Source organism: Cyprinodon variegatus, unplaced genomic scaffold (assembly GCF_000732505.1).
Source record: "Cyprinodon variegatus isolate N-32 unplaced genomic scaffold, C_variegatus-1.0 Scaffold464, whole genome shotgun sequence".
Lineage (NCBI taxonomy): Eukaryota > Metazoa > Chordata > Actinopteri > Cyprinodontiformes > Cyprinodontidae > Cyprinodon > Cyprinodon variegatus.
Window position 1 is genome coordinate 663,880 of NW_015150917.1, and position 14,910 is coordinate 678,789.

At 37.6% G+C, this 14,910-nt stretch overlaps 1 protein-coding gene across 2 annotated transcripts in view; it reads right to left on the bottom strand.

Annotated features, from left to right (window-relative positions):
- Window positions 1-14,910, bottom strand: part of LOC107094114 (growth factor receptor-bound protein 10-like) — a 79,345-nt gene that overhangs the window by 54,229 nt on the left and 10,206 nt on the right. The window contains exons 2-3 of one of the 2 annotated variants that reach the window (XM_015389534.1): window positions 7,389-7,507; window positions 868-961 (exon numbers count right to left, since the gene is read on the bottom strand). In XM_015389534.1, coding sequence (XP_015245020.1) covers window positions 868-961; window positions 7,389-7,439 — 145 coding nt within the window. In that variant the 5' untranslated portion in view covers window positions 7,440-7,507. Of the gene's footprint in view, window positions 1-867; window positions 965-7,388; window positions 7,508-14,910 lie in introns of both variants that reach the window. The other variant, XM_015389533.1, reaches the window with a different exon arrangement.

The following is a 14,910-nucleotide window of genomic DNA, read 5'->3' on the forward strand; positions in this document are numbered from 1 at the left end:
GTTTTCTGCCCTCCTGGCCTGTTTCCCCCTTCGCCCACCCTGGGTGGGTTGTTTTTTGGACTTTGTTTTTATCCTTGTGGTATCGAAAATGGTATCGAGTATCGAATATTTTCCTTAGTATCGGTATCGAGTTGAAAAGTTTAGTATCGTGACAACCCTAATATATATATATATATATATATATATATATATATATATATATATATATATGTTGCATTTGTGAAAACTCCGAAAGCTGACTTAATACTAGCAGATTATTACCACATCATTACACATACTCTTTCTTAATTGTGCTGTTTGAACATAAATATTGCTATATTAAAGTCATCTGTATTCCTCTGCCTGTGAGCTCCCTCCATGCTGCCTGATCCTGGAAAATGACAATGTAATTTCTGCTCCATTTATTCCCCATCCCAGAGCCAAGCGCTCTCATTCACTCCTCGAGCCTTTACAGACTCCCCGCCCTTACCTCTCATGCTGAGCCAATATTGTACTTAAATCTCATGCTCCGATTGTCATGGATGAACCCTGTATGGGACAATTAGGTACACAGCATAATTATATTGGCACCCTGTGTCCAGACAGAACACCCTTTGAACAGCTAAAGTGTTTACAGTGGGAGAAACCCAAATATAAATTACAGGCGGTCACCAAAGTCTGGCATACTGTAGGGAATAATAAACAGCGCCGGCCGCCAGTCCCTCTGTGATGAGACCCTTCTCTAAACTATGAAAAAGGTAATATGTGTGCATCTTTGTTACAAACAACTAAATGTTTCATGCCAGGGCTATTGAGTACAAAGTGTACCAGACCCACAGTAACAAAGTGTATACACCCAAAAGCACCGATTTGTTACAAAACACCAACCTTGATGGCTCGGAGAGCTCTGATTGGTTGATTGCTGGAAGCTTGGACGAATTAGATCAGCCTGTCGATGATTGGAGGAGCGGTCTATGTTGTCCTGCTGAAATGAGGGAAAAGGGGTAAAAATTTAAAATGAAACCCTTAACTGACAATAGATTAGAGACAGGTCGGTCAGATGTTGTACAATAACCAAAGACTTCAGATAATAACTGCTATACTAGTTATGTCAAATGGTACATAAGTCACAATGCTGCGTATCTAAAAAGAAATACCCCGGTGGAAGTGGGCAACAGATCCAGAAAGATGAAAGCATATATATTTATGTAAAAACATTTTTTTTTTTTTTTTTGCAATCTTACGTTGAAGAATAACAACAACAAAAATGTTGATACTCAATATTAAGCTTAAGCTTATTTGATGAGGAAACAAACATGTTATAAACAGTCGTTCACTGGTGTTACGCTTGTTGCCACCATTATGAAATGTTTTTCTAAATGCCTTTTTTTGCCTTTTAGCCTGGTTGTTTCAGTCCAGTAAAGAGCTAGAAGAGCTCAATTTCAAAGGCAGGTTTTCTATAGAATATAGGTCTAGGGACTTAGGGCCAATAAATAATGTAAATAATCAAAAACAATAATGGAGCTTGTTTTGGATTTTTACTTACCAGTTCCCTCCAGCAACAAAAATTTCATATTTTTTGGTAACAGTATTAGATTTATTGTTAATCAAGCACCCTGAAAGAGAATCAGGCTCTCAGAATGACAGAGAGCTAGAATATGCTTTGTGTCAGTCCCACCTGTTGAATATCCCTTTAAATTTGAGTCTTTTAGTCTCTTCTGGCACACAGCTCTAGTTAGAACCACTCTAACATAGAAGTTAATGTAAATATTCCTGAGCAGCTATTTTCTTGTAGCTTAATCCTTATGTAAAAAGGTGAAAACAAATCTTTTTCATACAAAGAGGTAAAGTTATAGCTGAATGAAAGTTATGAATGAAAATGTACAAAAAAATTAACCAAAGGTGAGAATTTGTCCATTTTTGACAGAATAAAGATCACAGTCGTTTGTATCTAGAGTTGTCCTCGTGATTAGAAATGACCATTGTCAGCTCCCCAATGAGGCAGTGACCTAACCTCATCCAGTCACCAAGTTCACATCAATATAGCCCTACTTGTTTTTTTGGGGTGGAATAGTGTTCAACTAAGGTGTGTAGTCAGGACAATTTGAGACAGATTTTTATCAGTATCAAATCTGAACCATTACTAGGGCTAGGCAATTAATTGCAATTGCAATTTAATAAAATGTAATTTTTAAATCGCAGAGATACTTCATTTTGGTCACAAAGGTAGAGAGAATGGCACTTTTTCATAGAAAAATTACAACACAGTCCTGCAACAATGGACTTTAGACAAGCAAGCTTTCAAGATCATGAAAAACTGCAACCCAAAAATAAAACGTCTACAACCTCGTGGTTAGCGCAAAGGCAAGTCAAAATAAAATCGCAATATTGGTTAAAAGTCATCCCACTTTTACATTTTGGCAAAATAGTTCAACCTTGATTTGGATCTCTGGCCGATGATTGGTGCATCTTTACCAGGAAGTGATGTCTTGTGTTGTTTTCACAACTGTCTTGACACATTTCACTTTATATTACAAACTGAAAAAGCTGTGACAATAATTTCTACACTGATATCTGATTGAAGTGAAGCATCAGACCACATGATGGCAAAATGATTACATAGCAGAAATGCCCAACGCTTGTTTTTATGCACCTGGGAAAAACACATCAGTGGCTTTTTACCTTTGCATTTTCACATATATGCAGGTCTGTCCCATGGGGTGAAAAAAATAATTAAAATCTCAGACACTCATGTGATCTTAAGTCCTTAAAGAGGGCTGTAGTGGGACAGAAGTGAGGCCAAGTTTGGACAAGGATCTCACAAGAATACTTTCATAATAAAGAAAGTTAAAAGGAGCTCAGAGGAGTCAAAAGGCTGAGGGTTCAGAATTTTAAAAGGGGTCAGGAGAGGGTTATAAGCAAGGTTAAGGAGTTGAGAGCAGGGCAGTCACAACGTTGTGGAGGTTGAGTCTAAAACAAAGGGGAATAAAAAAAAGCAGGTCTATATGTCGAAACTAAGCTTTCTGAAGAGGTCACAGTCAGGTTGAATGTAATGACTGCGGTTTGGTGGAGGACTGAACTCGTCAAGGGGTTTTAAGGTGAAAAGGAGCACCTGATATGGATCCAAAACAATAACTTTATACTGGTTTGGATAGAGGTGTGTACAGGTCAAATGATGTCATTTCATTGCTCTGCCAGGCTGTTTTCACTGCTTGTCCATCTCTTCAACTTACAGGTGGTAAAATTTTTGTAAGTTATACAAACTTACATTTTCACGGCAATGTCATTCCCATGCTTTACTTACCCCTTATGCCCAACTATCTATCACCTTCAAATAACTTTTTTAATTTGAGTTATATATTAAGCTATACAAGTGCATAGTCTGCATAGGTTCAGGAAAAAGAGAACAAAACATATTTATAGTGAGAAATAGGTATATATTAGTCACAATTTTGCTATAGTAAAAAATTTAGAAAATAAAAAAGTAAACCTAGACAAGTTTGCAAGACACTTAATGTTCAGTGTAACACCAAAATGATTCAGCTATATGCAGCTCTAACACAGCAAAAGTGAATGTTTATCCAAGTGCTCCAACAAAGATTTAGAGGGGCTGACTGCTCGTTTAGAGAACATCTTGTTTCTTTGGCAAACATTCCTCAAGATCTGCTTGCATAGCAGTTCAGCTTGTCACTTTAGTTTTACTTCATCAGACGAAGAAATAAGTCACAATATCATTGCTAAAAACATTAGCCCAATGCATTATATGCATCAAGCATTAATTATCACCCAGCTAATCTTTAGATTTGGACCTATATAACATCTTTGTACAGATCTATATGGAAGGATTAAAAAGTAAAAACAATCCTTCATGTTCAGTATGAATATTATCTGTTCTTGAATCCGTTTGGGATCATGGCTTTAGTTTTATCAAGGAAAGAAATCGTCCAAAAACCCTGGAATTTCACACTGAATGGGTTTTCTCATTCAGCAAGTCAAGGTACATCTGTTACAGCTGAATGGTCTGAAACAGCCCATTCTGTGCTTGCAAGCTGCTATGCATGTTTGCTTCTGTGCACTCTGAGGGGGTACATTACCCTCTGCCGCTCCAGCACCAACCCAAACTGTTCACAAAATTATAAAAAGGTGATGCCTACTTGTATTTAAGAGTCCAAATCTTCCAAGCCTCAAGTAAAAAAAATGTTTATGTTTATAAAATAAAAGTGGGGATTGCTTCTAAATTCATCTAATGATATAGTACTACACTTTATTTAATTAGATTAGATTAGATTATTTTAATCTTCCAGACAGAAATTGAGATTTAGGGTTGAACAATTTTGCCAAAAATTGAGATTGCGATTCATTTCATCCAATATTGCTAATTTATTTTAATCTTGCTTTGCACTAGCCACAAGCATGAAGATGTTTCACACCAGGCCGTTATCTTTTCAATGACCTTGAAAGCTTGTTGGTCCAGAGTCCGTTGTTGCAGGACTTGTTACTGTTGTGTGGAAAAGTTCTAGCTGCAACTCTCTCTTCCCCTCTGTGTGGTGGTAAACCCACCTTCAAGGGTATTACTGCCCCCTGAAGGGCTGGCATAAGAAATTTAGTCTTACCCTGTTAAATGTCATGTCATTAGAATTGAGTGCCTCTGCGATTTAAAGATTACATTTTATGAAATTGCAGTATTATTGCAAATACAATTAATTTCCCAGCCCAAATGGAGTTTAGCTTAAGCAACTACAGTCTAGTCCAGTTTTCCTATGCAATTACTGTTTACAAGTTCGTTTCTAGGGATGGGAATGGATAACCGGTTCCTGTTCAGAACTGGTTCTGTGTGTTCCAATTCCATGGCACCGTTTGGCAGCTCCCTTAACAATTCTCTTAACGGTTCCAGGCAGCACCAGAGCCTAGCTCTGACTTACATCATGTTTTCTACGTAATTTACGGCATGTTTTTACGCAAGTTACGCACACGGCATTCAGTAAGCAAGTACGACGCGACCAGGCGTAAGTCTAGAAAAGCAAAACTAAATAATTGGCCTCCTGTCGGGTAAACCGATCAAAGTTTGGATGTAAAGTGGCAATAATGTCGCAGGAGGAAATACATCCAACACGCAGAAACACCTGCGCACACAACATGGCATACATTTTAACAAATGCCGATGCTTCCGGACAGAAGCTAAAGTTACGACCAGCATGGAAGGCAACTCTGGTGGTAAGTAGCTAGTTTTATGCCACTGGCTGTGCTTAATTTGGTTCCTAGTAAATCATATGCCATTCCTGTAAATAAACCAATTTCCTACCTCTCTTTGGGGTTATTAAACATGCTACAAAGTTGCTCCAGAGTTTAGAGAGCGAGAGAAAGGTACCACTCGTTTATTTAAATCAGGGGTAGATGAGTTTATTTCCCGAAAATTGTACAATAATGCATTTTCATTAAACGGATGCCTTCTCCATTAGATTTAGATGACTGTGATGAGACGGGTAACCTGGCTGGCTCAGAGGCTGGCAGCTCCCGTTCACTGCCTTGTGTTTTCGCAGAGGCAGGCAGAAATAGAATGTCCCAGGCCAAGGTAGACGAATGTCACCGTTCAGTTACCAAGTTAATTGTTTTACAGAATCGTTAAGAGAATCGATAAGGGAATCAGAATCGAGAAAATCGTATCAATTCCCAACCCTATTCATTTCATAGTAAGAGATTTAGTTCTGTTTTCCCTGAAAATGCAACAGTGAAACAATTACAGTGAGTTTTTACAGGGCTAACATGTTGGACCATGCAGTCCTACATGGATATTTGGTTTGATTCACAGAGAAATCTGCTGATATCATGCAATTTTTAAATAGCAATTTCCAACTTGATCCTTTTCAGCTTTCAACCTTTGTCTGTCATGGAATATAGAGGATTTAGAAATTTGGCTTTTAGGAAAGTTTTCATTCTTTTTGGAAATACTAGCAATGCTAACTGCTCATGTCTGATCATCATATCTGTTGACATGTCAACCCCGAAATAATGTATGCTATAGAAAAAACTCTGCATTTGCTCTGAGGATGCATGATATTAATGACATTTTTAGTTTTAAAACTGCATGTTGGATGCCTGCAACTCTAGGTCACATACACCCAACTGATCTACTGGTCCGCCCCATGAGTAGCAATCTATTAATAAAGAGGAATGATGTGTTTTCGCTGATGTGACAACATTGTTACTCAATCTACACCCCACAACAATAAACAACTGGAGGACTTTCTGCTTTGATCTAAATATGTTTCCCAAGGCTTAGACTGAATGGGGCCACCTGTGGAGCTGGTTGACAGTTGCCTTTTGTATCTCTGCTTCTTTCTGTATGTCTGCTTCTGTGTTTTTTCTCCCCACTGTCGCTACATGCATGCTTGGTGTGAGGGACTGGTTTAAAGTCAATGAGTTGATGTAATTAGCTGGTTTTCCTTAGATAGAAAACTTTGAATCAATCTGACTTTATAATCTGGTTGAACTGTCTCTATAAAGTGTCTTAACATGACATTTTGTGAATTGTTGCTATATAAATAAATATATAAATAAACTCAATTAAACTGAAATAGAACTAAACAACCCTCTGAGGTTTGGAGTGATTTCTGAAGGCATTTGGTTAGACTCCGGTATCAATGTAAATACATTTTGCATTTTTCTACTTGTGAGGGAGAATCCTTAAAATTATCAAGTAATTTTAATGATTGATTTACACAACTTTGTGTTGTTCTATCATATGAAATCCAAAATGAGACGAGGACACAAAGGATAAGCTCCTGAGTAAGTCTCCAACCTTTTTATCATAAAAGTGATTGGAATATAAACTATATATTAATAATAAGAACAACAACAGCAATACATGAAAAAAGTGAATCTCTCTAAATCAAGGTCATGAGAAATAAGCTGTCAATATATTAGACGCAATAAGAAAACCTGGAACATTTCAGTGTGCTGTTACCTTTATTTTGATCAGAATCAGAGCTGGATAAGTGGCTGCCGATAGTTTTGTCAATTTTCATATAACTTTTTGTTCACATAATTTTCTATAAATATATAAATTATTCAAATGTTAGTGAGGTCTGCAGGGATTTGGTCCTCTCTAATTATTAGTGAGATACCATATAAGACTTCCTTCTAGCATTTATTTAAAGTAATTAAAAGTCAACCTTTCCCAGTCTCCTCTAGAGAAAAAATCCTAAATTATTGCAAGCAGAATTAAGTGATCCGGCAACAAAGGATCTGAAACACATAAAGTCTGGCTTTGCATAATACTGCTAAGCCATTTATATGTACCTTTAGAAAATCTCTCTGGAGTTCATAAAAAGTGACCAGAGTAATTCCCAAAGAGAATAAATAAATATAATGTGTGTTTTATATACAATGCACAGCAAAATGGGATTTACCTGATAATTTGGGTGATGCAGGAAGTAATCTGGACATCCAGCCACCGCCATCGTTTCTGAGACCTCTCAGTAACTTTTTTCAGGCGTATAGAGAGTTTACCCAGTGAAAAGAGCAGAACCTGTAAAGATAGATAAGAGGGAGAGATTAATGGAACATTGTAATTTTAACAGGAAATTGTAAAAGTAGAAAAAAGTACTGCCATTAAGTCTGAAGACAGAGGTGGGTAATTTCACAAAACAAAGAGGATAAATTCTTAGTTCTGAGCTTAAAAACGCACTCAACCTGCTATAAATGTTAGGGATGTTACTGTATCAGTGCATGCCAAGAATTTAAATCTTTGCTTTCTAGATTGCTGAAAGAAGGCTAGTACACTTTTCCATAAAGCCGGGCATACCCGGTACAATATTTTCAACCATACAACTCAAACTGTATGACGAAACCGCACGGTTTGAAAGTTCCCAGCTCACGATGCATGTTCTCAGACTGTGCGGCGCGACGCTCTGATGCGACCTTACGACGGTCAACTGAATTTTAAACATGTTTGTTTTTCTCCTGACTTTACGATTCCTGATCGGGAGGTGGTCCTGAGAGGCTGATCGCCCCTGGTTACCCCCTGTATAATATACGATGCAGGACGCACGATCAAGCTGAAAGTCGGCCCCATCAAAGAATTCTCAGATGACTGGAGAATCGGCCCGAAAATGGCAAAATATCGCAGTGTATGCCAAGGACTGGGAATGCCATACATCTAAAATGAAAGTTCCCTTTTTTATGTTTACTACTGGTATTAAAAGTAGTAAATATTATCTATAAATATCATAACACAGTGAATTGAAACCTGAGGTTACCATGCTTTAAAATCTCACACCATTCTATGTGTAAAAACAACTATCATTCGTTTCAGTTTAACATTAACCTTTTAAACTATCAACTGACATGTGACAAATTTCACTCTAGCTGCAAAAGCAAACCAAACCCAAATATGGTGGGCTGTGTTAGGACGCCAATGCCCTGGCAATCCTCGGTCAAAACAACCACGTTTTCAACAGTGAAACTTTATTTGAAGATCTTAAAGTGGGTAGCCTACTAACCTCCAGGCACTGCTGCCGCTGCTAAACAAACACCTGTAAACACTCAACCAAAAATACCCTGCCGGCATATTTCCAGATCTGAAGTTAGACCCTGAGGAATATTTAGAGCCAAGCGGCTCAGGCGTATAACTGTGATGGGCTTTTATAAAGCAGTTCATGACCCCAGGTTGGTTTTTAAAAACATGAGCTGTTCTTTCAGAGGCAGCTAACATTATCTCGTGTTTGCATTTGCGGTTACTGCTGGGTTGCCCATGTGGCCTTCCAGTGTTTATAGTATATCTGCGCATTTCTACTTTTACATAATGTCCTGCAGGGATAAGTGTTAGCCTTGATTAACTGCAAATTATCTGCGAATGAATGCACATTTGTAAATAAACTGTGATATGTGTCTCTAAAAGCTATAGCTGGGTTTATATCATGAGGAGAGGACACAACACACCACATACATATGTTTCATTGCTCATTAAATCAGCCCTATTAAGAAAATGGCTACAGTGGGTGACATTAAATACAAGAGTTCGAAGCATGTTGTACATAGAAAAATAAATGTGAATCAGAAACAAGTGATTGGATTTCTAACTGGGGACATGCTTGTTCAAGAAGACAGAAAGTCAGTATAGCAGCTCATAAATCCACCTGCTAAAACATAAAAGGACTGAGAAGGACTTAATATTCAAACGCTGATCATACAATTAAATCCATTCATGTTATAATGAAAGATCAGTGTGAATCCAGTGCAGTTTATATTGTTAGATTGACAGCTGAGCAAGTTTAACTGAAGCATTAAAAAATATACAGAGCTTCTGCATGTAGTTTTACCAGTACCTATTATCCTTCTGACATAATTGGAAGAATCGTTAAGAAAATGGAAATGTTCAAAGAATAAGTCAAAATTACTTTGATACCATTAAATCCTATTTAACCATATTATAGATTTTTAAGCTTTTGTGAAGGGATTCCTTTGAATGGGAAATAGGGCTGAAACAATGAATCGGACTAATCCATTATTGAAATAACTGTCAACTAATTTAGTAATCGATTAATCCTTAAATGGAGTATAGAGACTGTAAAACATGCCTTTAGCTAACAGAGCGACTGACTTAGAGCAGTAATTATATCAAAACTGTAAACAAATACAGTATGTAAACACTTTGCGATTAAAAAAACTTTTTGGTCTGTCAATATGTTCAATCCAGAGCTCCTCAACTGGAAACATTTCAGTTTTACCTGGTTTACTTTGGAAAAAAAATCTTCTTTAAATCTTCTATCGAAAAATAATGGACAGATTAATCGATTTGCAAAATAATCGTGAGTTGCAACCCTAGTCAGAAATAATTCCCTATCAGTACGGTATATACGGCGAAACATAGAAACCATTAAAAAAAAGAAAAAACATGGCAGCATCCCTAAAAAGACTGCATAATATGTAGATGAATGAGTGATCCGTGTGCATGTGGCCTAACAGAATGGCACGGAAGGACATTTTGTCACTTTCGCATTATTTACAGACAACCAGCTCACAACAAAAACTAAGCAAGCTGACAGTAGGCCATGACATGCTTTACAAACAGGCACTCATTAAGGCGCACAAATTTAGTCACCATCTATCTGGGGTAGAACTGTACATAAAGTTATTTTACCTGAAGTAAGAAGCAGATTTATTTCCTTAAAATGAATACTTTAACCTGCGGGTGTAGCACTTGAGAATTTGCAAAAACATAGAAAAGGGTTCAAACATCCCATGTAACTACAGACGAAGTTTCAAAGTTTTCATACAAGCCTCAGCAACTCACCATGATGAATATACTGATCCAACATGCATGCATCTAAGCTTAATTGCTCCGCTGACACAATCAAAGCCATTCCTGTGCAGGGATTAGACTTTCTCTGAAGCCTTTGATTCAATAATTTCCACTTGAACAGAGCTCTGGGATCTAAGCATCCATAGTCCTGACAGCTCAATTACTGTCATAGAGGAACTAGGGGACTTCGGGGTGCAGTGCCTGTGCTGAGCCGGGAGGTTACAGCATTTGGATTAATTAAAGAAATGTTTGCTCAACCTTGCATAGGGGATAATATTAGACAGGGAACTTTAACTACAACGGTAGACGTGAATCGTAAATCTATATTGTTCAAAAACAAGTTTGCTGAATAAATTTATGTTATGTTTTATCAAAATATGCATATATTTCTAGAAAGTCTATTTCTATTCAAGTAAATATCGTTGTATGATATGGATTGTTTTAGCTCTGAAATGTTTTTTTCTTTTTTGAAAAGGATTCGGAGAGACTGGGCCGCTTTGTTTTACCATTATATTCATACAATGACTGCAATAAATCTGTGTTTGTATTATTCAATAAAACTGTATAGGATTGGTTTAATCAGCCATGTTGTGAAAATAGTACACTGTATTTTAGGTTGACTGGAACTATAACTGGTTGTATAATTTTTTGTCAGCTTAACTGGTTTTCAAATTCTCTAGTTGGACCTTAAAGGCTTTTTAAAATTAATATTTCAGCACAGTATGCCACCATCTTATGGCAAATTAGTTTTTTCACCAATCAGAAAACACTCTACCACTTACAAAAAAATCCTTATTTGAACAATGTCCGAAATTCACTCAATATTTTAACACCCAAAGACATACTAAAAAAAGGCAATCTTATGACACAAAATATTATATAGGACTAACTTAAGTCATATTCAACTGTAATGGCGAACTCTACAGTTACTACGTTGTCAGCTCTCTGCTGCCGTAGCTCAAATATCTCTGCCTTCATAAATGCGAGACCCGCTACTAAGTAATTATTAATAGTAATTTCTAAGGCAATACAAACAAAAAGATTGAGACTTTCAGTTCGCAGATTATAATAAATAACATTCTTAGGAATAATACATTACATTTCTGCCAGTAAATTCCTGTAATTATTACACAATGTAGCTTAACAGTATCTAATCGACGAAAGCAAAAGTGTCAAAATAATTAATTCCTTATGACTGCAACAACAGTAAAAGTCCATATTTAAATATGTTTTTCATGAGCAACAAGGACAATATTGCACAACATTGTATTGGAGTTATTAAGCAATCAGTGATGAGAGAGAAATATCTTATTAGGGAATTCCTCTACTTAAAAGTTGAGTCAATTTACTGGTAATTAAAGGCTTTCAGAGATCTAAAACAACATCCATTAAATGAGTCCATGTCACTGTGAGCCTCTACGTTTTCTGGAAGCTGCATAATTTGACCTTGTTTCACTATGAGCATAAAATAAACTAAGCAGCAAATTAGTGTGTCATGAAGAACTGGGGCCACATGATTAGTTGGTCAACGGGTGAATAACCCGATTTGTGATTACATTTAAAGGGTCCAGGTTTAATAACCCAAGGTGAGAAACCCTGAAGGGATGCTTAGTCAAGGATCAGAGTAAGCCTGGAGTATTTAAAGTTAAGCCTAATTGAAAATTTAGAAACATTTCACTGAAGAGTTATCTTTTAGCAGAAAAGGGGACCAGAGGCTGTGATCCGCTCCAAAATAAAGCTACACCTGGAGCGTCTTGGCTTTTTCTGTATCTGTAAACAATTCAGTTAATGGAGATATCAAAACTTCTAAAGCCTAACATGTTAAAAGATTAAAAATAATCCTGGTTAAAAAAATAATAATAATACAGTTACAGATGAAGTGTGTATTTTCTAGCTTTTTTACAGCAAAGCCCAGCCTTATGATATGCTGTTCAGTGATTTACGGTCTGACCACGCTCTGCAATAAAGATAGCTTTAAAGTCAAGAAAGGCAGATTATTTGAAGACACCTGAGGCACACACAGAAAAGGGATGAAAGCCTCCCTCCAGGGTTTCACAGGGTCAAGAGGTGACTTATTGCCCTCAGGGGTCAGGTGGTGTCCTGACTTTGTTTAAAGAGATTAAAGTAAGTGTTTTATCTCTGGATAGAGCTTGAAGTTTACATGAGGCAGCAGCTTCTAGCTCACACCCAAAAGCTCCTCTGTGATGTAAGCCCATGTCTATCCAGCAGGGCTCAGACTCCTAATAACCGCTCAGCATACTTGAAAGGAAGCGAAGAGACAATGTACGGTAATAAAACATCCACATTAAGCCAGACGTACACTGTACGATTTTTGGCCCTTTTCTGGCCGATTCTCCAATAATGCGAGAATTTTTCAATCAGGCCGACTTTCAGCCTGATCGTGTGTTGTGATGTTGGGAGAAAATCAAACATGTTTGAAATTCAGTCGGCCTTCATAGATTGGTGATGGGTAAATCGCTCAGTGGGAGTGCGCAAACAAGGATTCTTCTTCTTCCTCTTAGACGAAAACACAGAAGCATGGCAGAGGTTCGAGTGAAATTGAGTTCTTTCTGTAAAATTGACAGACCATAGTAGCCACGTTTGCTCAGCCATGTTTTAGTCCAAATACGTCGTCGCCTTTTCTTTTTAGGGCTTTCAGCGCACAAAATTTTACAAATTGCCAAGGCAGCGCGTTTCACTCTAGTGAGCTTCATATTTAACAGGAGGTATCGACACTTCCGTCTTTCTCCTCCTCTGCTCATTTGGCTTCTGGATAGACAGGTCCAAGTAGCACCATCTCACCGCAGAGCTGAGTCCAATGTGGTTTTTAGATGTACAGTGTGAGCAGGTAGATCGCACCAGAGCGTCGGGCACAGCTGTGAACTTTTAAACCCTGCGGTATTGTCGTACAGTGTAAGATGTAGCTATGTGCAACGACTGAAAAAAATTGTACAGTGTATGCCCGGCTTTAAAGTAGTTCAAGGAAACTTGGGGAGAAATGTTTCTATATACATTATGACACCTATCAAGGAGTATAAAGGGAATGATTGAAAAAGACTCCTGGTTGCCTCTGTTTTAACTGTCGCATGTGTGGTTGCATCACTCGGATGACTGAGAAATTGAATGATGGTGTAGAAAAATAGATAGACTGTTGAAACTTTATGATGGTAATAACAGTGGAGCTTCGTAACAGTTTCAATAAAATTTAAATTCTAGTTAGCTCCTTTCACATTTAGAATATTGCATGTCCTTAACCATAGGGTAACACAAAGTTATTCATATTTCCTTTTGTTTTATATAGCCTAAGAGGCCGACAGCTCAGATGTGATCTATGGAGTCCTGTTGCAGCCCGAGGGCGTCCCTGGAGACACGGCACAGCTGGAACAAGCTTGACATCTCTCATCTTAAACAAGAAATGTCAAAGGCCTTGAAAGACGCAGTGCTCAACCCAGGGGGGTGGAGTAAAAGTTCTGCCTAAGGCATGATCACGCCAAATAGAAACAAGAAGAAATGTCTTTATCTGGCACTAATTGCTGACAGTTGCAGTACTTGCAGCCAATGCTGATTAAAAGTGGGTTATTTTAAAGTATCTTAATTAAGCAGATGGCTTTTAGCTGCAGCAGCAGTGCGGTTAGTGCTACATCTATAAATCAATCAAAGTTTTAACACCACTATAATGATAGGAGCCTGTTCTACAAACTAAATAATCATGATTCAGGTGAAGGTAGCTTAAACACTGGCAGTGCATGCTATCATATCATGCGTTATGATAATTGTCGTAACTCAGCGAAACAAAAGAGATTCTACCACCTTCATCTTATTACAGAATCACAATATCAAACAGTGGAATGACAAAAAAAACTGAATTGTTCTAAAGCTATATCTCACTTTTAGACCTATGTAGAAATGTGAAGAAACAGTGATATGAGAATCTGACAGCTACTAAAGTTGGAAGGTAAAATAATAAGATGTTACAAAAAAGGAACCTAAGGACAAATACAGGTGTATGACACCATTAAGGGATCAACCTGCATCTGAAATAGAAAACACTGAAAATTAGAGAAGTTCTTCTGTTATAAGAACTTCTTGTTATAAAGCGTTATTCTTCTGTTTTTTCTTATACTATAAACATGTTGCTCCTAAGTTTATGAAAGGATGAAAGAAAGTTATAATAACAATCTTTATATATGACCAACATGAAATTAATATTTAATCAGATTTTTTTTTTTACTGAAAAACAAAATATTAGGTTTACCAAATGACCTCCAACCACAAATAAAAACTGTTATCCTGAAATCTCTGAACAGACTAAAACCCCCAAAGTACACACACACACACACACACACACACACACATACACACACACCCCTACCAGACCCACCAAACAATCGTCACACATGCTGCTTCCCATTGCAACACAATGTTTTCCCCCGACCAGAGCCCCGGACCCTCACCCCACCCCTGATCTCACTCCTCCCCTTGCCTTGCACATTTCACTCCAAAACATGAACAGCATGTCCTACGAAGACACAGCGCAGCTGCAGCTCAGCGTCTGTGTGCTGTGGAGTTTTGGCTGAAAACCTACCCCAGGAGAAGATGGGACAGTCTCTGATTATCAACACTCAAAA